Genomic DNA, 23,052 nt, shown 5'->3' on the forward strand with positions numbered 1-23,052 from the left:
TGACGTCAGAATCAGAGGACACCTGAAAACTTCACGTCGTAACAACACAAACAGGAAACACGTGCTGCCTGTAAACGTGACGTGTCCGGGTGGAACTACGGATTGATTGGCTGATCGGAACTCCTGTTAACAGGCAGGTGGGTGAGGTTGGAGCTCCTCTGCTGGCTGTGTGGGTGGAGAGGTTTTAATGAGCAGCTGCCATGTTTTGTTTTTGTTATGAGGAATATTCGTGGACGTGGATCGAGGGTTATGTTATTCTGAAAAGCCCCACCGGAAGTGATGGTGTCCCTGCCGCATGCGGCCTTGACGCTGTCGGACCGTCGCCCGGCTCAGTTCGATCCTGTCGTGTTGGAGCCGCAGCGTCTCCCCGTTCCTCGCTGCGGCGGAAGAATAAGATGCTGAGCAGCAGCGAGCCGGAACCGCTCAGAATCAGAAGCAGAACCGGAACAGCGGAGCCGTCCGGGGCGGACAGAATGACAGCAGCTGCGGCGGTGGTGGAGGAGCGGGCCACAGAGAAAGGCTGCAGCCGCTGAGAAACGCAGCTAGCCGGCTGCTAACGGCGCGATGGCCGCGGATGGAAGCGGAACGATCCGCAGCCGCATCAAGAACCTGCTGCGCTCCCCGTCCATCAAGCTGAGGCGGAGCGCCGCCGCGCGGCACAAGCGCGACCTCAGCGGCAAGGTACGCGCGCGCACACACTGCAGTGGTGTCCGTCTGCGGGCTGATTGACCTGAGCCGTAGAAGGCTTTAAAGCTGCCACATGTCCTCATACCTGCAGAGACACAGCTGTCCCCTGGAGGACACCTGTTCATTGTAACATGCTGCTGACCACTCTGAGCTGACTGATCCAATCAGCAGCCTCGGTTTCACAAATGGCAGTTCCTCCGGTGTCCACTGGAGGCTGACCCCAGAAGTGAGTCAGTCCCCTCGGACTCTATGTCAAACTGTGTGTGCAGATCATTAACACATCGTCTGCTCACACTAACATTAACCAGGGTTAGGTACACAGTCGGGGCGGACGTCTCCTGCAGGACTTCCTGTTAGTCAGGTCTGTCCGGTCTGTTTGTCCCTGCAGGGTTCTCATCTGTTTGTCTGCACAGCTCCCACAATGCTTTGTGTCCCACATGGATCCTGCCTGTTTGACTGCTGTTGTAAGGACATCCCCTTTAGTTCTGACATAGAGGACATGTCCTAACTCTGTAAACACGTCTTCTTTAAAGTGTGTCCTCATTTTGTAGTGTTGTATTTACTGACTTTGTAACACATAAAACTGAAGGCATGTGCACAAGTGGACAGCCTCCTGTTTGGTGCATGAAAACCAGACTGAATCCTGTCCTGCTGTGGACACAGGACAGGATTCAGTCCTGCTGTGGACACAGGACAGGATTCAGGATTCAGTCCTGCTGTGGACACAGGACAGGATTCAGGATTCAGTCCTGCTGTGGACACAGGACAGGATTCAGGATTCAGTCCTGCTGTGGACACAGGACAGGATTCAGGATTCAGTCCTGCTGTGGACACAGGACAGGATTCAGGATTCAGTCCTGCTGTGGAGCCGTGATGCGATCACAGCCACATGTTTCCATGTGACTTCATTCAGTTGTTCAGCCCTACAATGTAAGCTTCACTGTAAACAGGTTTTTCATGGTCGAGGACATGTTAGCATGTTAGCATGTTAGCCTTGCAGGAGGTATTTTTCCAGGGACGCTCCTGAGAGGACAGACTGGGTGAGTCAGCAGGTCTGCAGTCAGTCTGTGAACACAAACAGCTCATGATTCATCTGGATGGGTTTAAGTTTGAACGCTGTTCACAGCTCAGAGGGAAAAGCAGTGAAAACATGAAGAGGTGCAGAGGGAGGGAAAGTCATGTGGGCGCACACACACACACACACACACACACACACACACAGGGCAGACTGTGTGCTGTTAGCTTAGCAGCAAGCTCAACACTGCCAAGCAGCTCAGTGTGTTTTACAGCTGGACCGGCTGTCCAGATACTTCAGGAGACAATTAAACACCATGGCCTGTGAAGTAAGTGTGTGTGTGAGTGTGTGTGTGCATGCAGTGATGTTGTGTGTAGCAGCTAGAGCTCCTCCAGTGTCTCAGATCAGAAAGAAGCTGAGACAAAAGTGAAGACACAGCCTGTCTGTCCCTCAGTTAGCATCCAGCCCACCAATGGGAATGCAGACCTGGCCACACGGCCGTCTGATTGGTTGGTGTAATGATGTTGGTGACAAATGTCTGAAATGATGGAGGAGACCCCCCCTCACATGACCTCTGACCTTTGCCTTCCAGGTAACCTTGGAGAAGGTTCTGGGTATCACAGCTCCAGGAAACCGAGCGCTGGCCTGCGACCACCGGACTGGACTCGTGGCGTATCCTGCTGGGTGAGGATCAGATGAACACTGTGAGGTTATTAGATCCACATCAGCCTACACACTGAAGCCCCATGAGTGGAGGGGTTGATGCTTGAACATCTAACAAAGCTCTTATGAGAGTTTAAATGAGAGGAAGGAGTTAACCAGTCAAAGCTGCGACGTAAACACAGCCCACTGTCGAAGTGTTGGTGAAGAACAAAGGCTGAAAGGAGTCGATGTGTTGGTGGAGGTGTTTATACTCAGGAGCTGGTTGGACATAGAAACAGATTAAAGTCTGGAATGTCAGCAGCAGACCGTCGCTGCGCCTCTCGGCTGTGGAGGCTAACGAGCTGATCAGATTATCAGATTAAAGGCATCATGTGTTCAAAGTGGCAGCAGCCGCGCTCGGCCTCAGCTCTCTGCTGACTGGACAGGGTTCCAGAGAGTTCGGAGGGCGTCTGTACTCCCTTAGTACTCCTTAAGTTTACAGATGCATTATTCATTCACGCCACATTCACACAGTGGCAGTGGTGAGCTACAGATGTAGCCACAGCTCCCCAGGGGGGCGGAGACGTGGCTGCTAAGGTGTGCGTACGGCCTCTCCGACCACCACCGATTCATTCAGACAGTGAATGCACTGGAGGCGATGTGGGTAAAGTGCCTTGCCCAAGGACACACAACAATGACTAGAACCGCCAACCTTCCGATTATTGGACAACCCTGCTCTACCACTGAGCCGCTGCTGCCAGCTGAGAATGGAAAAGAAGTGGAAGTGTCTGGAAGTGCAGACAGAAAAGTGTGTTCGACCTTAAAGGTCTTGAACTGTTTGAGGATCAATGAAATGACTGTTGGTGAAAGCAGGTGAAGCGCAGTGTGAGGCAGAAACACTCAAATAGTTGAGTTTAGGCAGAATATGAAGCGGTACCACGGCCTCAGGGACTTCCCTGAAAGAGGTCCCGATCATGAGAGGCTCTGAGGTCTCCAGCTGTGTTTTAAAGCTGGGTTCCTCAGAGGGGTCCTGGAGGTTACGGTGGGATCTGTGTGGGTTGGTCTGGGGATGGTTCCTGATGAGTCACAGGCCTGTGGAGTGTTTCTGCAGGTGTCCTGCAGGGGTCGCTGTGGGCTGAGGTCTGTAAGGTGTTCACAGAGGCCTCTGGATCTTTAGAGCTCTCTCTGCGGCTGTCAGAGTTTCAGGAGCTTATCAGAAGGTGTTGGTGCTTCTAGAAAGTTCTCTGTGCAGTCCATGGACAGACGTGTCCTCGGCTGGGCTCCATTAAAGCTCAGGGCACAGATAGATGTACTTTATTGATCCCACATGGGGAAACTGAATGTTATCTGCTGCAGGCGCCTGGACTTCAGTCTCTTTGTCAGCTGTCAGGACACACACACACACACTCAGTGGATATTGTTGATGAATCTGGTGGGATGGCAGAGAATGTGTGAGGGTGCCCCCCCCCCAACTGGAATCCAAACTCTGACCAATCAGCTGCAGGCTGGGAGCAGCTGATTGGTCAGTCTGTGTTCAGATGCAGCATCAGTCTGATGCTAAGAAATGCTGACGTGAAGTGAAGTGGGTCAGTGGATCAACTGGTGGGGGAGGGGCGGGGTAGTCATGTGTGTAGAGACATGGAGAAAATAATATAACACACAAAGTTATGTTGTGTTCATAGACACACACACACACAGACACACACACTCCGTCCTGTGTCAGAGTGTGTGCAGAATCACTCAGGTATTCAGACAGAGATCAGCTGCAGGAAGCTGCAGGTCAGACAGAGACTCTCTGAGTGTTGGTCATGTGACTGCTGCTCACAGTGACTCCATCATGGCGTCCTGCTGAGGAGGACAGGACTTCATGTTTGGACTGAGTCTGGTGCTTTATTTCTGGAGGAGTTTTGAAGTCAGGTCAGCGTGGGTCCTCACTAATGTAGAAGCTCAGCTGTGTGTGTCGGTGAGGAAGAATATAATTGGCTGCTGATTCAGCAGCTTACAGACGAACAGTCAGCAGCAGAGTCTTTATCTGCACACACACACACACAGACACACACAGACACACACACGTGTGATTTACGGTGTTGTGAGGACCTGCCTTCCTTTTAGGGACAAACTAAATCCTGATCAGTTCAACCATTACACCCGTGTGTGTGTGTGTGTGTGTGTGTGTGTTTGTGTGTGTGTCTGTCTGTGTGTGTCTGTGTTTGTGTGTGTGTGTGTGTGTGTCTGTCTGTGTCTGTCTGTGTGTGTCTGTGTGTGTGCGTGCTGACCTACATGAACATGTCCATCCATCTGTAAAATGTTCAGAGTGGGTCTGCAGCTGATTAAAGAAGAAGTCTGTCGCACTGCAGTCAGGATACGCATAGCCTAGCTTAGCTTAGCCTAGCTTAGCCTAGCTTAGCTTAGCTTAGCCTAGCTTAGCTTAGCTTAGCATAAACGGCTTTGTGCTTGGCCCAAACCGTCTGCCTCTGGTCTGCGATGATTTATGTGATGGATCAATAACCTGATGATTGTATTGCCTGTATGAGTATGTGTGAGCTTGTGCGGCTCCCTGTGTTTGTCTGTGTGTGTTGTTATGTCTGTGTGTGTGTGTTTGTGTGTGTGTTGGTGTCAGTTTCACTGTGTGCTTTAATGGTTTTGCTGGTCATGTGACTGCAGGCGGAGGCTTTTGTGAGATTCTTTGGCTGCTTCCTGTCTCTGCAGGTGTGTCGTGGTCCTGCTGAACCCTCGTAAGAACAAACAGTACCACATCTTTAACAGCTCCAGGTAAAACCTGCCGATCAGAGCGCCTCCCCGCTGCTCCGCCTTGCTTTGACCTCCTGTTGTCTGTGTTTTCAGGAAGGCCATCACCACGCTGGCGTTCTCTCCAGATGGGAAATATGTGGTCACCGGTGAGGTGAGTGAGTGTTTGTGGCTGTTGGCTGCTGCGGTGGCACCTGGGTAACAGCTGTTTGTCCTCCCTCCTCAGAGCGGCCACATGCCGGCGGTTCGGGTCTGGGAGGTGGCGGAGCGTCTTCAGGTGTCTGAGCTACAGGAGCATAAATATGGAGTCTCCTGCGTGGCGTTTTCCCCAAATGGCAAATACATTGTGAGCGTGGGCTACCAACACGACATGATGGTCAACGTGTGGAACTGGAAGGTAACGGCCGGCTGCACGCGTCGGGTGCCGGCTGCACACATCGGGCGCCGCCTGCCGGGAAACGTGCTGACGTGTTGTTTCTTCTTCAGAAAAACGTCGTTGTTGCTGCCAACAAGGTGTCAAGCAAAGTGACGGCCGTCTCCTTCTCCGACGACAGCTCCTACTTCGTCACTGCTGGCAACCGACACGTCAAGTTCTGGTACCTGGACCACGCCAAGACCTCCAAGGTTTACACAGCAGCCCGTCCGTTGCTCGCATGCTGGTCAGCTGTTGATGAGAACATGCACTGATTGGTCGTCTTTGTCTCCAGGTAAACGCCACCGTGCCCCTGCTGGGGCGTTCAGGGCTGCTGGGAGAGCTCAGGAACAATTTCTTCAGCGATGTGGCGTGTGGGCGGGGCCAGCAGGCCTCCTCCACCTTCTGCATCACATCCTCTGGCCTGCTGTGTGAGTTCAATGACCGCCGGCTCCTGGACAAGTGGGTGGAGCTGCGGGTGAGTAACAGTTCCATCTGCTGTGACACTCCGACCTTCACCTGGAACAACCTGGAACAAAGCTAGCTTTGGCTAGGTCAGCGTAACGTGACGCTAGTGTTCAAAGCTAACCGCGTCATCATGCTAACACACAGCACACAGACTGTTCTTTACAACCTGCTGCCTTCAGCCTCTAATGTGAACTTCCTCTGCTTCCTCCTCTGCTTCCTGAGCAGAGAGTCGACTCTGCCTCTGTAAGTCCTCGTCTCACCTGGACGCACCTGTCGGGTGTAAACACGCTAACATTTCATCCCTCATCCGATGACAGTCCTCCCGCGCTCAGCGCTGCCACTGTTCAGACACGCCCACTTCCTTCCACTCACCCTCATTGGTTTGTTTCACATGCTGCTCTCATTCATAGTCAGTTCTCCACCTGATTGGATGAATCATCCCACACACACATCTCCAGCCTCACAGATGACCCTGAACGCACCATCGCTCACCTCCACTGTAACAGTATCTCACAGGTTCAATGACTGCAGCGTCAGAGCATGCTGTTAGCATGTAGCTGCTGCCTGTGCTAACATGTTAGCCTAGCCTGGGTGGTTCTTGTGAATGAAGGTGAAAGGTTCTACTTCCTGATGTCTGTCTCTCTGTCCACCTGTGTGTCCTCAGACGTCTCAGGCCACCTGTCTGTCGGTCACAGACGACTTCATCTTCTGTGGTTGTTCTGATGGAACGGTTCGAGCCTTCAGTCCTGTAAACCTGCACTTCCTGTGCACTCTGCCCCGCCCACACTGTCTGGGTGTTGATATTGCCAGCATGGTGGACGCTAGGTAACCCACCTGTCCAGTAGTCCAAAACGTCAGCCTGCATCCTCCCTCACATGGAGACTGTTCTGTTTGTTGATTTTTCACATCAAACTCTCCTCTTCCCCTTTCTTAGTCAGCTGTTCTCCTGCAGGGCGGAGTCTCGTTACCCGGACACTGTGGCGGTGACCTATGATCCCACCAACCGCTGGCTGTCATGTGTCTACAATGACCACAGTGTTTATGTGTGGGACGTCCGCGATCTCCGTGACCCCCGCAGGGCAGGAAAACTTTACTCCGCCCTCTACCACTCGTCCTGTGTGTGGAGCCTGGAGGTGAGTGTGTTAACACACACACACACACACACACACTTGAAATCACTCCTCCTTTTTGTGCTGCAGGTTTACCCAGAGGGAGAAGGCGGTGTGCGTCCACCCCCAGGTTCTTTCCTGTCCTGCTCGTCAGACAACACCATCCGACTGTGGAACATCGAGGGACACGGTGCCCTCCACAGGAACATTCTGAGCCACGTAGGACACACACCCACACACAGCTACCTGTGTTTATGTGACTCAGGGCTCAACAGCGCCTCCTATAAAAATACCTTCATTTTTAATGTCTGACCTTTGATCGCTCAGGACCTACAGAAGGTCATTTATGTGGACGACAACATAACCAGCCTCCTGGACGCTGACAGCGTCGCTGTCGGCAACACAGAGAAGGCAGGCTCATCAGGGTCAGAGGGTCAGCAGGCAGACCAGAGCCGGGCTGGCATTAGGACCCTGCGAGTCAGTCCTAACGGACAGCACCTGGCCTCTGGTGACCGGCTGGGAGTCCTGAGGTGAGGTGAAGGGGCCCAGCTGGGTGTGATAAGGAATGGATCAGTCAGACTGACGCTGTGTGTGTGTCTGTGTGTGTGTGTGTGTCTGTGTGTGTGTGTGTGTCTGGGTGTGTCTGTGTGTGTCTGTGTGTGTGTGTGTGTGTCTGTCTGTGTGTGTGTGTCTGTGTGTGTGTGTGTGTGTGTCTGGGTGTGTCTGTGTGTGTGTGTCTGTCTGTGTGTGTGTGTGTCTGTGTGTGTGTGTGTGTGTGTGTCTGTGTGTGTGTGTCTGTGTGTGTGTGTCTGTGTGTGTGTGTGTCTGTGTGTGTGTGTCTGTGTGTGTGTGTCTGTGTGTGTGTGTGTCTGTGTGTGTGTGTGTCTGTGTGTGTGTGTCTGTGTGTGTGTGTGTCTGGGTGTGTGTGTCTGTGTGTGTGTGTGTGTGTCTGTGTGTGTGTGTCTGTGTGTGTCTGTGTGTGTGTGTCTGTGTGTGTGTGTGTGTCTGTGTGTCTGTGTGTGTGTGTGTGTGTGTGTGTCTGTGTGTGTGTGTCTGTGTGTGTCTGTGTGTGTGTGTGTGTGTGTGTGTGTGTCTGTGTGTGTCTGTGTGTGTGTGTGTCTGTGTGTGTGTCTGTGTGTGTCTGTGTGTCTGTGTGTGTCTGTGTCTGTGTGTGTGTGTTTTTAGGATCCATGATCTGAGCAGCATGGAGGAGATCCTCAACGTTCAGGCTCATGACTCTGAGATTCTCTGCCTTGAGTTTTCCAAACCAGATACAGGTAAGAAACACACCATGTGTACACAACGTAAACAAACACACACTGCTGATCAAACTCGTAGGACCAAAGAAAAATGACCAGAGAAAATATTCCTGTTCCAATGTTTACTTCTGCGTCTGAGGGTGAAGCGATGGGTTTGGCACATGTGGCTCAGCCAATAGGAGATCAGACACCGTCTTCCACCAGTATTCACCGCAGAAAGGTCCTGGCAGGGCAGGAAGGTCCTTACAGGGCAGGGCAGGGCAGAATGGTCCTGGCAGGGCAGGAAGGTCCTGGCAGGGCAGGAAGGTCCTTACAGGGCAGGGCAGGAAGGTCCTTACAGGGCAGGGCAGGGCAGGGCAGGAAGGTCCTGGCAGGGCAGAAAGGTCCTGGCAGGGCAGGGCAGGGCAGAAAAGTCCTGGCAGGGCAGAAAGGTCCTCGGGTCCTGGCAGAGCTCACACATGGATCAGGCAGTAAATGTCTCACTCTCTCAGATTAACTGTAGAAACAGAACATTTGTGTCGAGCAGGAAACAAGAACACAAAGGGAGGAATGCACAAACACACGCAGACTTTGTGTCATGGATACCGTCTCTTCCCCTCTCAGGTCTCCAGTTATTAGCCACGGCCAGCCGGGACCGGTTGATCCACGTCCTGGATGCGGGCAGAGACTATAGTCTGGTTCAGACTCTGGATGAACACTCGTCCTCCATTACTGCTGTCAGATTTGCTGGTCAGTGACTCCGACCACCTTTAACCCTCTGAACTGTGACCACTGTCAGGGTTTAACCTCTGACCTTCTTCTGTCCATCAGCCAACGAGGGGAAGGTCAGGATGATCAGCTGTGGAGCTGACAAGAGCGTATACTTCCGCACTGCCCAGCAGGTGAGTTTCATCAAATGGATTTGGTCGTGTTCGGAGAGGTCTGGCAGAAACAGACGTGGGATTAAAGGATTTATGCTGATGACATCACATCCTTTTCCTCAGGTGGGGGAGGGGTTGGAGTTCACTCGTACACATCATGTCGTCAGGAAGACTACTCTGTATGACATGGACGTCGAACCCACCAGGAAGTACGCAGCAGTGGGCTGTCAGGACCGCAGCATCAGGTAACATACACACACAGACACACACACTGGATGGACCAGTAATCACTGTGCTCCCGTCTGATTGGCTGTTTGCCCCTCAGGATCTTTAACATCAGCAACGGTAAACAGAAGAAGATGTACAAAGGCTCTCAGGGCGAGGATGGAACGCTCATCAAGGTTCGTCTGTTTGCTATAGTGATGTTTCCATCAGGACAGGTGTTAACTGGCCCCTCCTCCTCCTCCTGGCCCCTCCCCTGGCTCCTTCTCCTCCACCTGGCCCCTCCCCTGGCCCCTCCTCCTATTTCTGGCTCCTCCTCCAGGTGCAGATCGACCCGTCAGGGCTCTATATCGCCACCTCCTGCTCTGACAAGAACATCAGCATCTTTGACCTTTACTCTGGAGAGTGTGTGGCCACCATGTTCGGACACTCCGGTCAGTCTGCTGCCGACTGTGTTGTTGGTTTGTGTTTATTGTTATTGTTGTGTATTGACTCCTGTTTGTGTTGCAGAGATTGTGACGGGGGTGAAGTTCAGCAGTGACTGCAGACACCTGATCACTGCGTCAGGTGACAGGTACGCCTCACTGCAGGTCAGAGCGCCATGTTCTTCATCATTGTCCACACTGAACACTGTGTGTGTGTCTGTGTGTGCACAGCTGCATCTTTGTGTGGCGTCTCAGTCCAGAGTTGACCATCAGGATGAGGCAGCGACTTGTTGAACTCCAGCCCTCCAGCAGCACTCCACACTCCCAGAATGCACCTCAGCAGAGAGCTGTGAAGTTCAGGTGAGTGTCAGCAACAATCTGAGAATCCACAATAATGACAACAAACACAATGATGTGTCTGTGTGTGTCTCTGTGTGTCTGTGTGTCTCTGTGTGTCTGTGTGTGTCTCTGTGTGTGTGTGTGTGTCTGTGTGTGTGTGTGTGTCTGTGTGTCTGTGTGTCTGTGTGTGTGTGTGTGTGTGTCTCTGTGTCTGTGTCTCTGTGTGTGTGTGTCTGTGTGTGTCTGTGTGTGTCTGTGTGTGTCTCTGTGTGCCTGGGTGTGTCTGTGTCTGTGTGTGTCTGTGTGTGTCTGTGTCTGTGTGTGTCTGTGTCTGTGTGTGTCCGTGTGTGTGTGTGTGTGTGTCTGTGTGTGTATGTCTGTGTCTGTGTGTGTCTCTGTGTGTGTGTGTCTGTGCGTGCGTGCGGTCAGGGAGGCGGTGTCTCCTCGTGTTGTCACCATGTCATCTGACAGTGACAAAGAGGAAGAGGAGGAAGAGGAGCTTGGTTGTCCTTATGTCCCCACAGCAGGAAGTCTGGAGGAGGAGACAGGTCTGTTGCCATGGTTACATGTTAGCTCCTCTGTTGATGATACTTTGCTGCTGTATTGATCATTGATCAGCTCAGCTGCTGACTGTGATCAGGAGCAGCTGATTCATCATTCATGGCGTCTTTCTGCTCGTCTCCCTCAGAGGCGCCTGATGATGTGCACAGCAAAGATGGCAGGAAGGTCAGAAACAAACCGTTACTGCGTCGTCTACTTGAAAACATCAGGCAGGTTAATCACAGGCTTTTCTTTATGACTTCTCAGGAGGCGTCGGAGAGTCGACTCCCTCGCCGCAGGTGGTCCAGGAGGACGGGCGGCGCTGACGGCGTCCTGATGGTAAAGTCCATGTTGGATCTGAGACTCCTGGACTCATACTGCCCGGGCAGACAGGAGGAGCATCAGGCGGAGCAGGAGGAGGTCAGCATGCTGACGGACACAGAGCACGCTTTAGACAGCAGGTGGATGTAGTATTCATCACTGTATCCTCCTACAGGTGGAGACACACCCACTTCATGTTAGCCCGACCAGGGGAGGGCAGGCTGTGGAGGCGGGGCTTCACAGGACCAATCGGGAGCTGGGGAGTACTATGAGCCTGCAGGTGACCACAGCCTGGGTAAGAACACACTCAGTCAGCTTTATGTAGCACAGAGAGGGAGTTACACAGACACACACACACACGTTTCTGTCCTTTCAGGGGGATGATGAGGCGAGGACCAATCAGAGACCAGACTTTATCCTGCTTTCCAATCAAAGCTCAGGCAGGGAGGATCAGGTGCTGTATCCGGACCAATGGGAGGACAGAGTGAGTCTGGCAGAAAGGTAAGACTGCTTCCTGTCCTAACATGACCCCCCCCCATCTGAACCTGATTCTGATGTGTGCCCCGCCCCCTCAGTGAGTTCCAGGTAACAGAGGTGCATCCTGCTGCTGTGGGAGGACGACAAGACAAACCCAGTCCAGACAGCGGCTGCTCCCTGGGATTCAGCTCCAGACTGTCCAGTCCAGACAGACCCACCAGAGACGGTGAGACAGGGGACCTGAAGGCTGACCCTGATCTGTCTGTACCTAGTCTCACTTTGTATTCTGTGTCCCACAGAACCCACTGAGCCTCACAGTGTGGACGGCAACTCCTCTGAGCTGGAGGAGGAAGAGGAGGAGGAGGAGGAGGAAGCAGGCCAAGGAAGTGCAGAGGTCAGAGCGTCTCAACCCGTCCCTCAGACTCCAGACCAGGAGGCTTTCCTTAAGGAGCACTTTGTGACACTGGCAGACCGCTCTGCCTCAGGTACACGGCAGGTCTCACACTGGAACATGACCGGCAACACAATGAGCGTCACAACGAGCAACACAATGAGTAACACAACAGCCGACACAATGAGTAACACAACAGCCGACACAATGAGTAACACAACAGCCGACACAATGAGTAACACAACAGCCGACACAATGAGTAACACAACAGCCAACACATTAACTCTGCATTTGCCCCTCTGTGTTGTGGTGAGGATTGAAGCTTGTTCCTTACTGCAGGAGAACAGAGAAGCTCTCACAGCTTGTTCTCCACACATGGTCCAGGCAGAACTTTTTTATCGGTCAAACTGTCAGAGCTGTTCGGTCTGTTGTTCTTGTCGCCTCGGGGACACGAATAGATGTCTCTGTCCTCGTGGAGTTTGGAAGCTGTAATCTGCACCTAACTGAAGTGTGAACTTTGTGTTGGCAGGAAGTCCAAGCAGAGCATCTCACAGCTCCACCGAGAGTCTCAGCATCTCCTCCAGGTTTCTGTCCCAGACCTCAGTTGGAAGGTGAGACACCAGTTCACTGATCAATCCCTATCAATAACCCCATGATCAATAACCCCATAATCAATAACTCCATGACCAATAACGTTATGACCAATAACCCCATGACCAATAACTCCATGATCAATAACCCCATGATCAATAACCCCATGACCAATAACCCCATGACCAATAACCCCATAATCAATAACCCCATGACCAATAACTCCATGACCAATAACTCCATGATCAATAACCCCATAATCAATAACCCCATGATCAATAACCCCATGATCAATAACATTATGATGAATGGAACCAGCTGCTCAGCACCTGTGTTTAAACGTTGCTGTCCTCCTCAGCCGGACTGTGTGTCCTCTTCTATCTCGGACCCCCATCGAGGGAAAGGCTCGTCCTTTAGTCTCTGAGGTCCGACCTCTGATGGATGAGAGCCAGACCAGAGACCAAGACAGGAGGGTGTCATGGAACCAGGACCAACCCCAGAAACAGACCCAGGACCAGCTCTCCTTACTTCAGGACCAAGTGCAGCCTCACAATGGGACCAATCAGGGCAAGCCGTCTCAGGACCTTATCCAGCCCCAAGAGGACCCCTCCTCGGCCCAACAGGCCCACCGACCCTCCCCACTGCGGAAGAAGGTCCAAACCTCAGTGGAGTCCCGAAGGACTCTAGGCCCAACGGCCCGGGCTGCTGCCTCCCACCTAGGCTCCTCCTCTGGACTTCGGAAGGCTCAGTCTGTGCACAGCCTGCTGTCGGACCCAGGTAACACTCCAGCCTGACTGTAGACCCGCCTGCAGCTGAACCTCTAAACACTTCCTGTTTGTCTTTCCAGCAGGGGACCCCTCTTGTCCTGGCAGAGAGGTCCCTCCTCAGCTGCTCCCCCCCCCTCAGCGTCCCACCACCCTCCCTTCCTCTCCCAGGCGGCCCCCAACCACAGGACCCGCCCTTCAGAAACCCAGCCCCGCCTCCCCTAGATCCCCCCAGCAGGAAACAGCTGCTGCCACGCCAAGGAAGTCTTCCTCCTCCTCTCTGACCCCATCAGCTCTGCGCTCCTACATGAGCCCCACTGCCAGCTCCATGGCCAAGATCTCCCGCTCCGTGTCCATGTGTGATGGCCTCAACGACCCCAGTGAGGACCCTGCAGTGACATCACTGTCCTCAGCGGGAAACCCCGCCTCTCAGGTCAAAGAAACTCCGCCTCCTATCGTCGCTGTGGTGCCTTCTAACGCGGCTCTGGCCACGCCGCCCCACGCTGCTGTGGTGCCCGTTGTCGTCTCCTCCTCGTCTTCGTATCTGGGTAACCATGGCAACCAGGCGGCCCTCCCTCCTCGCAACCTCCAGGCCCGAGTCCACAGCGGTGGCAGCAGATCACTCCCTGACAAGCCCTCCCTCGCCTCCTTCTCTCCTTCCTCCAAGCCTGCTTCCTCCTCGTCAGTGCGGCCTCCTCCGGTCTCTGTCCCCCCCCTGAGTTCCGCTCAACAGGAGGAGGAATCTCAGAGTCCTGCAGATGGCAGTGCAGAGCAGACAGACGACGCAGGTTTGGACTCATCCTCTTCCTCCTCTTCTTCATCCCTTCATCCTGTCATCTGTCTGGCTCTGTTCCTCCTCCCCCTCCTTCCCTCTCCACAACGGGTGAGATGTTTCACTCCTCTGTTTTTTTGTGTCTTTTCTTTCTCCATGTCTCTCTCACACACACACACACACACACAGACACACACAGACACACACACACAGAGACACACACACACAGACACACACACACACACACAGATACACACACACACACAGATACACACACAGATACACACACACACAGACACACACACACACACAGAGACACACACACACACACAGAGACACACACACACACACACAGGCTGTGTCTAAAATCAGCCCTACTTCCTACATGTCCCTTTGAATGTGTAGTGAGAATGTTTAGACCCTCTGTAGTGCCCTCAGTGTGTCCCACAATGCATCAGGAACAGTCGTCATGTACCATCATGTGCTGTGTGGAAGGTAAGCAGCAGCCCGGTGAGGAGATGAGGAGCATGGTGATGTTCTACAGACAGAACCACCAGCAGTTAGGTTTGTTCATCAGTTGTTGTCACCTGAGAAAACCTGTATTTGATGATATGATGTCACTGGTTTAGCTGGCAGAGAGCAGCGCGTTTTATTTATGCGACACAACATGTTGGAGGGAGATGGTTTCCACCGAGCCCTGCGTGGACCACCTCATACAGGGCGCAGGAAGTGAGCCTGTGATTTTGGACCCGGTCTTACCTGCTGCTTCTCTCTCTCCAGACCAGCCAATCAGTGTGGAGACCTGCAGGGCTCTGACCAATGAGCTGCAGAGTTGCTTTAAAAGAGCCACACACCTGTACAGGAAGGTGAGTCTGTGCCGCCCAGTGTCTGTTGTCGGTTCTGCTGCTCTGCATGACATCACGATGTTCCTGGATCTCATGTGCTCCTCCTCCTCCAGGTGAGCGGCTCCTCCACTGATGACTCCGCCTCCGACCAGCGTCAGATGTCTCTCCTCCTATCAGAGGCCTTCCAGGCCATGAGGGCAGAGCTGGACACCCTGCCACTCTGCATGCCAAGCATGCTGGGAGGAGCGGGGGAGGTGAAGACGGCGGCTCTGCTGGAGGAGTACTCTCTGCTGCTCCTGCAGGCTGTCAACAGGAGGCTCAACCACACTGCATGACGCTGCTCCTCTTCATGTCTGCTCCTCCTCCTCCTGCAGGCTGTCCATTGAAGGGATCATTTCATTCTCCTCTTCGTCATCTTCCTCTCCTCTTGTTTTGTTTGCACCTCCTCCTCCTCACTGATGAAGGATCTGAAGCCATTCTGAGTTTGTTTTTATGCAACAATCTTCCTCGTGTGAATCGAAGTGTTGACTCATTTTTTGAGGTCATTTTTTTAAAGACTTTTTCCCCTCGTCACTTTGTGACCTTCCCGTCCCCAGAAGGAGCAGATGGCAGCTCTGAGGGATCAATCATGTTATTGATTACTGCTGTAGAGAGCAATAGGAGGCTTCCTGAAGACACTCTGATGTACATGTTCTTTGAGCTAACACAGTTTGTATTTATTATCTTTTGATGACCGTCACACTTTTGGCTTCAAACAGAGTTTTTCTCACATTTAATAAAAGTTTCAGACTTCAGCTTACACATGTGTTCCTTGTTACAGCAGCTCAGGTACAAACATTTACAGCTAAATGACAGGTTATGATGATAGTTCTGTGAAAGGCTTGTGTGATGAGCTCAGACTGAGCTGATTCTGGTTGAAGGTTGTTGTGATTTACATCCTCACAGGAAGCGTCAGTCCAGCCTCTGTGCTCCGCCCCGAGGAGGTCTCACTCATATCCTGATCCTGACTCTGAATGCTCCCGTCAGAGCTGGAACAGCAGGAAGCCGGAGAAGATGCTAAAGTTTCGGGAGTCGTCATAGAGCCGGTAGCTAGCCGGCAGACTAAGGCGGACCCGGTCGCCCTCCTCCAGCTGCAGAGCCACGGCGTTGGACATGGAGGTGTAGCCGCCATGGTCATTCAGGTCCAGGTTAAAGATGATTGGTTGGTTGTTCTTGTACAGGTACAGGCCCATGTAACCTTTCAGGTAGTCTGCAGCTGTAAAGCTGAAGAAGTAAACACCTCTGACCGGAGCTGTGAACACACCTGAGGAAGAACACAGAGCCTTAAAGGGACAGTCCAGCAAAAACTTCTGATCCATCCAACAACTGATGCTCAACAGGAACAAGGTGAGTGGAAGGAGGTCACATCTGAACCCTGCTCTGTCACATGACCAGTCAGTGTCTTCTCATTGGTCAGCTCCATCCTGTCTGCAGGCAGAGAGCAGTCAGTGTGTGTGTGTGCAGAATCACTCAGGTATTCAGACAGAGATCAGCTGCAGGTCAGACAGAGACTCTCTGAGTGTTGGTCATGTGACTGCTGCTCACAGTGACTCCATCATGGCGCCCTGCTGGCTTTGTTTCTGGAGGATTTTAACTCTGATTTATTCAAGCGCCATCAGAAAGTGGTGAATAATGAACGTTGGTACTAAAAGAACAGGTTTGTGGTTTGAGGAAGAGCAGGAGGAGTGACTGGGTACCTGCAGTCTGGTTGTAGGCACGGCCGATGTTGGTGATGGTTTTGGAGAAGATCAGTGTTGTTTCTTGATCAAATGGTCCGACTGATCCAGAGTCGGTCAGACCAGCTGAGAATGCCACCTTCAGGTCATCTGGAAGAAACCGGTTTGTAATTCTAAGAAAGAATGAGACCTGAGTGTGTGCCGAGCATGTACCTCCGCTGTCGGTCTTGAGCTCTTCCACTGCAGCTGTCAGTCTGCCCTGCAGGCTGTCAGTCAGGTTGAGCTGTCTCTGCAGGTCCTCCAGCTGCTTCTGGCTGACTCTCAGTCTGCTCAGCAGCTCTGCACAGAGAACAGTATGTATTCCACTCACGAAGACATACAGCTAACATGTTTCCATGGAGACCTTAAAGGTAAACATCAGTCCACCTGCAGTGGAGTCTTGTCCATCTGCCAGTCTGGATTCCATCGAGGACAGCTGATCAGACTGAACTGAAAACAGAGTCAGAGGTTCAGATCTGAAGCTGCAGAAGACAGAACATGATGAGACCTGAGTGTGCCCAGTGTGGTCAGAGTGTGCACCTTCACTGTCGGTCTTCAGCTCTTCCACTGCAGCCGTCAGTCTGTCCTGCAGGTCTGAGGACAGATGATAGACATACTGAACACAGCTCACACACAGCAGGCTGGGCACAGACGGTCAGTTACCTGCAGTGTGTCTCTGTGCTGCCATCAGTGTGTCTGAAAGAGACAGCAGCTCTGCAGCTCTGACTGAAAACATGAAGACTACATGCAGTCAAACATTTGAAGCAGCAGCAGCAGCGCTCGGGTTTACATGATGGTCTTAAAGGCACCACCTGAGTTGTGTGTCCTCAGCTCATCCAGATGTTCCTCGGTCACATTCAGTCTGACGGTCACCATCGACAGCTCTGCTCCAAGCACTGCAAACACACACAGCCTCCTGTTCTCAGTCCTGACTCTGACTGGCTCTTCCTGCTGGCTCCAGCCAATCAGCAGCCAGAGAGTTTATTTAAACATCCATCAGACTGAAGCCTTCATGAGTTACCTGAGCTTCCTGTCTGCAGGTCCTCCAGCTGCTTCTCACTGACTCTCAGTCTGCTCAGCAGCTCTGCACAGAGAGCTAACAGTTAGCTAGGAGCTCCTCAAGGAGGCCTGCTGGGTCCTCTGCACCTTCAGACTGAAGAGTCAGTCTAACAAAGGGTTAACAGTCTGTGTGTTGATGGATGTACCTGTGTTCAGTCTGCCCTGCAGGCTGTCAGTCAGGTTGAGCTGTCTCTGCAGGCTCATCAGATTGGAGGTTTGATCTGAAACAGCCGTCAGATATTCAGAGGAATCAGAGGAAGAAACAAACGTCTGTTAGATAAAAGCGGACACTCCCACAAGCACCGTTATGTTTTACGCTGATGATGAATCAGATCAGGGTCTCAGCAGCTTCTCCAAAAAGCCTCATTTCTAAGTAACTCACACAACAAAGCTGATGGAGGAGTTCCTCAGAGAGCCTTTGTGGGTCTTCTTCACTTTCAGTCAGCACTCACAGACTGACCCTCCCTGTTGTCACTGTGACTCTCTGTCACTTGGTTTGTGTGTCAGAAATTAACTCATTAAACATCAGACTGAAGCCTTCATGTGTTACCTGAGCTTCTTGTCTGCAGGTCCTCCAGCTGCTTCTCACTGACTCTCAGTCTGCTCAGCAGCTCTGCACAGAGAGCTAACAGTTAGCTAGGAGCTCCTCAGGGAGGCCTGCTGGGTCCTCTGCACCTTCAGACTGAAGAGTCAGTCTAACAAAGGGTTAACAGTCTGTGTGTTGATGGATGTACCTGTGTTCAGTCTGCCCTGCAGGCTGTCAGTCAGGTTGAGCTGTCTCTGCAGGTCCTCCAGCTGCTTCTGGCTGACTCTCAGTCTGCTCAGCAGCTCTGCACAGAGAACAGTATGTATTCCACTCACGAAGACATACAGCTAACATGTTTCCATGGAGACCTTAAAGGTAAACATCAGTCCACCTGCAGTGGAGTCTTGTCCATCTGCCAGTCTGGATTCCATCGAGGACAGCTGATCAGACTGAACTGAAAACAGAGTCAGAGGTTCAGATCTGAAGCTGCAGAAGACAGAACATGATGAGACCTGAGTGTGCCCAGTGTGGTCAGAGTGTGCACCTTCACTGTCGGTCTTCAGCTCTTCCACTGCAGCCGTCAGTCTGTCCTGCAGGTCTGAGGACAGATGATAGACATACTGAACACAGCTCACACACAGCAGGCTGGGCACAGACGGTCAGTTACCTGCAGTGTGTCTCTGTGCTGCCATCAGTGTGTCTGAAAGAGACAGCAGCTCTGCAGCTCTGACTGAAAACATGAAGACTACATGCAGTCAAACATTTGAAGCAGCAGCAGCGCTCGGGTTTACATGATGGTCTTAAAGGCACCACCTGAGTTGTGTGTCCTCAGCTCATCCAGATGTTCCTCGGTCACATTCAGTCTGACGGTCACCATCGACAGCTCTGCTCCAAGCACTGCAAACACACACAGCCTCCTGTTCTCAGTCCTGACTGACTGGCTCTTCCTGCTGGCTCCAGCCAATCAGCAGCCAGAGAGTTTATTTAAACATCCATCAGACTGAAGCCTTCATGAGTTACCTGAGCTTCCTGTCTGCAGGTCCTCCAGCTGCTTCTCACTGACTCTCAGTCTGCTCAGCAGCTCTGCACAGAGAGCTAACAGTTAGCTAGGAGCTCCTCAAGGAGGCCTGCTGGGTCCTCTGCACCTTCAGACTGAAGAGTCAGTCTAACAAAGGGTTAACAGTCTGTGTGTTGATGGATGTACCTGTGTTCAGTCTGCCCTGCTGGCTGTCAGTCAGGTTGAGCTGTCTCTGCAGGCTCATCAGATTGGAGGTTTGATCTGAAACAGCCGTCAGATATTCAGAGGAATCAGAGGAAGAAACAAACGTCTGTTAGATAAAAGCGGACACTCCCACAAGCACCGTTATGTTTTACGCTGATGATGAATCAGATCAGGGTCTCAGCAGCTTCTCCAAAAAGCCTCATTTCTAAGTAACTCACACAACAAAGCTGATGGAGGAGTTCCTCAGAGAGCCTTTGTGGGTCTTCTTCACTTTCAGTCAGCACTCACAGACTGACCCTCCCTGTTGTCACTGTGACTCTCTGTCACTTGGTTTGTGTGTCAGAAATTAACTCATTAAACATCAGACTGAAGCCTTCATGTGTTACCTGAGCTTCTTGTCTGCAGGTCCTCCAGCTGCTTCTCATTGACTCTCAGTCTGCTCAGCAGCTCTGCACAGAGAGCTAACAGTTAGCTAGGAGCTCCTCAAGGAGGCCTGCTGGGTCCTCTGCACCTTCAGACTGAAGAGTCAGTCTAACAAAGGGTTAACAGTCTGTGTGTTGATGGATGTACCTGTGTTCAGTCTGCCCTGCAGGCTGTCAGTCAGGTTGAGCTGTCTCTGCAGGTCCTCCAGCTGCTTCTGGCTGACTCTCAGTCTGCTCAGCAGCTCTGCACAGAGAACAGTATGTATTCCACTCACGAAGACATACAGCTAACATGTTTCCATGGAGACCTTAAAGGTAAACATCAGTCCACCTGCAGTGGAGTCTTGTCCATCTGCCAGTCTGGATTCCATCGAGGACAGCTGATCAGACTGAACTGAAAACAGAGTCAGAGGTTCAGATCTGAAGCTGCAGAAGACAGAACATGATGAGACCTGAGTGTGCCCAGTGTGGTCAGAGTGTGCACCTTCACTGTCGGTCTTCAGCTCTTCCACTGCAGCCGTCAGTCTGTCCTGCAGGTCTGAGGACAGATGATAGACATACTGAACACAGCTCACACACAGCAGGCTGGGCACAGACGGTCAGTTACCTGCAGTGTGTCTCTGTGCTGCCATCAGTGTGTCTGAAAGAGACAGCAGCTCTGCAGCTCTGACTGAAAACATGAAGACTACATGCAGTCAAACATTTGAAGCAGCAGCAGCGCTCGGGTTTACATGATGGTCTTAAAGGCAACACCTGAGTTGTGTGTCCTCAGCTCATCCAGATGTTCCTCGGTCACATTCAGTCTGACGGTCACCATCGACAGCTCTGCTCCAAGCACTGCAAACACACACAGCCTCCTGTTCTCAGTCCTGACTGACTGGCTCTTCCTGCTGGCTCCAGCCAATCAGCAGCCAGAGAGTTTATTTAAACATCCATCAGACTGAAGCCTTCATGAGTTACCTGAGCTTCTTGTCTGCAGGTCCTCCAGCTGCTTCTCACTGACTCTCAGTCTGCTCAGCAGCTCTGCACAGAGAGCTAACAGTTAGCTAGGAGCTCCTCAGGGAGGCCCGCTGGGTCCTGTGCACCTTCAGACTGAAGAGTCAGTCTAACAAAGGGTTAACAGTCTGTGTGTTGATGGATGTACCTGTGTTCAGTCTGCCCTGCTGGCTGTCAGTCAGGTTGAGCTGTCTCTGCAGGTCCTCCAGCTGCTTCTGGCTGACTCTCAGTCTGCTCAGCAGCTCTGCACAGAGAGCTAACAGTTAGCTAGGAGCTCCTCAGGGAGGCCTGCTGGGTCCTCTGCACCTGATCCTGATCCTCCCTGTTGTCACCTTGACTTGGTGTCACCTGGTTTTATTTGTACCAGGGTCAGACATACTTTAGGTCTATATTAGTACCTGTGCTGGTGCTGCCCATCTGCAGCAGGTGGCTCTTCACAGCTGACAGGTCGTCCTCCCAAGATGACAAACTGCTGACAGCTGGGAGGAGAGACGATCAACGGCTTACTGACAACCAGCTCAGTGTTTCCAGCTGTGATTGACGGGGTTAAAGATCCATGAACATGTGATCAGGACTGAGCCGCTGTCTGAGGACTCACCTACAGCTCGTGTCTGCAGCTCGTCCAGTCCACGTTCAGTTTCATTCAATCTTTCAGTCAGTGCTGAAAGCTCAGCTGACTCGGCTGGAATCAGGTGTGAAAAAAGAGATTCAGCACCAACAGGAGCGAGATGGATCCTTTAAAGTGATCAGTACGTCAGGCTGACCTGCTCGTGCAGTCGTCAGCTCCTCAACCTGTCGCTCAGCCTCCTTCAGTCGATTCTCCACCGAGAACAGTCGACCCGTCTGACCTGCAGAGAGCACGCACACACCTGTCACACCTCCTCTGATCATGTGACCACCCTGATCATGTGACTGACCTGCAGAGCTTCTGCTCAGCTCGTCCAGCTGCAGCTGACTGGACTCCAGTTTGTTTCCGAGCTCAGAGACTTGATCTGCAGATAATCCAGTCTGATCATCAATGGATTCAATCATATTGATCAATCAGTGGTTATTGGAAACAGTTGGAGTTGGCTGGTTTACCGAGAATGGGGCTGAGCTGCTGTTTGTCTCTGGACGTGTTCAGTTTGTCCTGGAGTGCTGAACACACACACACACACACACACATTCAGCTGTTTGTGTAAGCTAACATTCTGAGAACGTCACCAGCTGCTCCCCTCCTCTCTGAAGCTCTTTGTTACAGCGCCCCCTGTGGTCACTTGTCTGTACCTGCAGGCCTCACTGAGTGTTAGCATGATGATATAGTTTGAAGTGAACTTTGAATCTGGTTTAATCTAAACTCGGTCTGGTTTTAGTCCTGCTCTCTGTGACAGGAAGGTCCTGGAGGTCCTGGTGGAACCTGGCTGGTCGCTGAGAACCGAGAACCGCAGTTCCCGCTGCGGCCTCTGGGGGCTGGCTCCAACAGACAGTCAATCTTCTGTGGTACAGCTTGGTACAGCCCGGTTCAGTTCCTTATTGATTTGCCCCTTGTTATATTTGTGTTACCCTGAATGTCCTGGCTCGTTTTATCAGTGTTAGCAGGTGAGTTCGCATCTCTGAGACCTTCAGCAGCAGAAAGGTCCTGAGGCCTGTCGGCAGCTTCATTACTAATCCAGACTCTCTGACTAAATGAAGGTCACCTGTGAATATTGATCATTACAACAGAAGGCTGTGATTGATTGTTACCTTCAATCTTCAGTCGATTCTCCGACACCTCCGTGATCAGTGAACTGTTGGAGGCTGGAAGCTCTGGGAAAGATGCAGGTTGCATAATTCTGTCAGGTCACTAAACCTGTACTGTTAGCTTTAGCATTAGCAGAGACCAGTAAAACCTGACCTGAGCTCTGTCTCCTCAGCTCCTCCATCAGACTCTCAGTGTTACACAGTCGAGCTGCCAACACTAAGAAGTAGGAAACACTGTGATACACACTGGACACACACACACACACACACACTGCATTCATGTGGTTAGAACACTGATGATGATGACCTGCACTCTTCCTCCTCAGCTGTTCCACTGTGCTTTCGCTGGCCCTCAGTCTTGTCTGAAGGAATGGAAGCTCCGCCGCCAGAGCTGCACACACACACACACTTAACCACAGAGTCATCCAACTACAGCTTGTTACTGGTCACTGTCTCACCTGAGTTCC

At 52.1% G+C, this 23,052-nt stretch overlaps 1 protein-coding gene across 3 annotated transcripts; it reads left to right on the plus strand.

The window, feature by feature from the left end:
* Positions 1-147: 147 nt before the first annotated feature.
* LOC114427876 (mitogen-activated protein kinase-binding protein 1-like) lies at positions 148-15,619 on the plus strand. 3 transcript variants are annotated; one of them, XM_028396096.1, is made up of 31 exons: positions 148-681; positions 2,295-2,386; positions 5,054-5,116; positions 5,189-5,246; positions 5,319-5,489; positions 5,579-5,716; positions 5,800-5,982; positions 6,637-6,797; positions 6,907-7,105; positions 7,172-7,300; positions 7,409-7,611; positions 8,267-8,358; positions 8,944-9,069; positions 9,151-9,221; positions 9,324-9,445; positions 9,526-9,601; positions 9,745-9,856; positions 9,933-9,996; positions 10,079-10,207; positions 10,616-10,734; positions 10,875-10,912; positions 10,994-11,146; positions 11,223-11,342; positions 11,424-11,548; positions 11,623-11,750; positions 11,824-12,009; positions 12,445-12,526; positions 12,865-13,283; positions 13,354-14,058; positions 14,823-14,908; positions 15,001-15,619. In XM_028396096.1, the coding sequence occupies exons 1-31, from the start codon at positions 565-567 to the stop codon at positions 15,220-15,222; spliced, it is 4,689 nt and encodes a 1,562-aa protein (XP_028251897.1). In that variant the 5' UTR covers positions 148-564; the 3' UTR covers positions 15,223-15,619. The 3 variants fall into 3 exon arrangements, with proteins under 3 accessions (XP_028251897.1, XP_028251898.1, XP_028251899.1); XM_028396097.1 differs by having other exon boundaries at positions 13,357-14,058; XM_028396098.1 differs by lacking the exon at positions 148-681 and adding an exon at positions 1,955-2,030.
* The last annotated feature ends 7,433 nt before the right edge of the window (positions 15,620-23,052 follow it).

Source organism: Parambassis ranga, chromosome 22, assembly GCF_900634625.1.
Source record: "Parambassis ranga chromosome 22, fParRan2.1, whole genome shotgun sequence".
Classification (NCBI taxonomy): domain Eukaryota; kingdom Metazoa; phylum Chordata; class Actinopteri; family Ambassidae; genus Parambassis; species Parambassis ranga.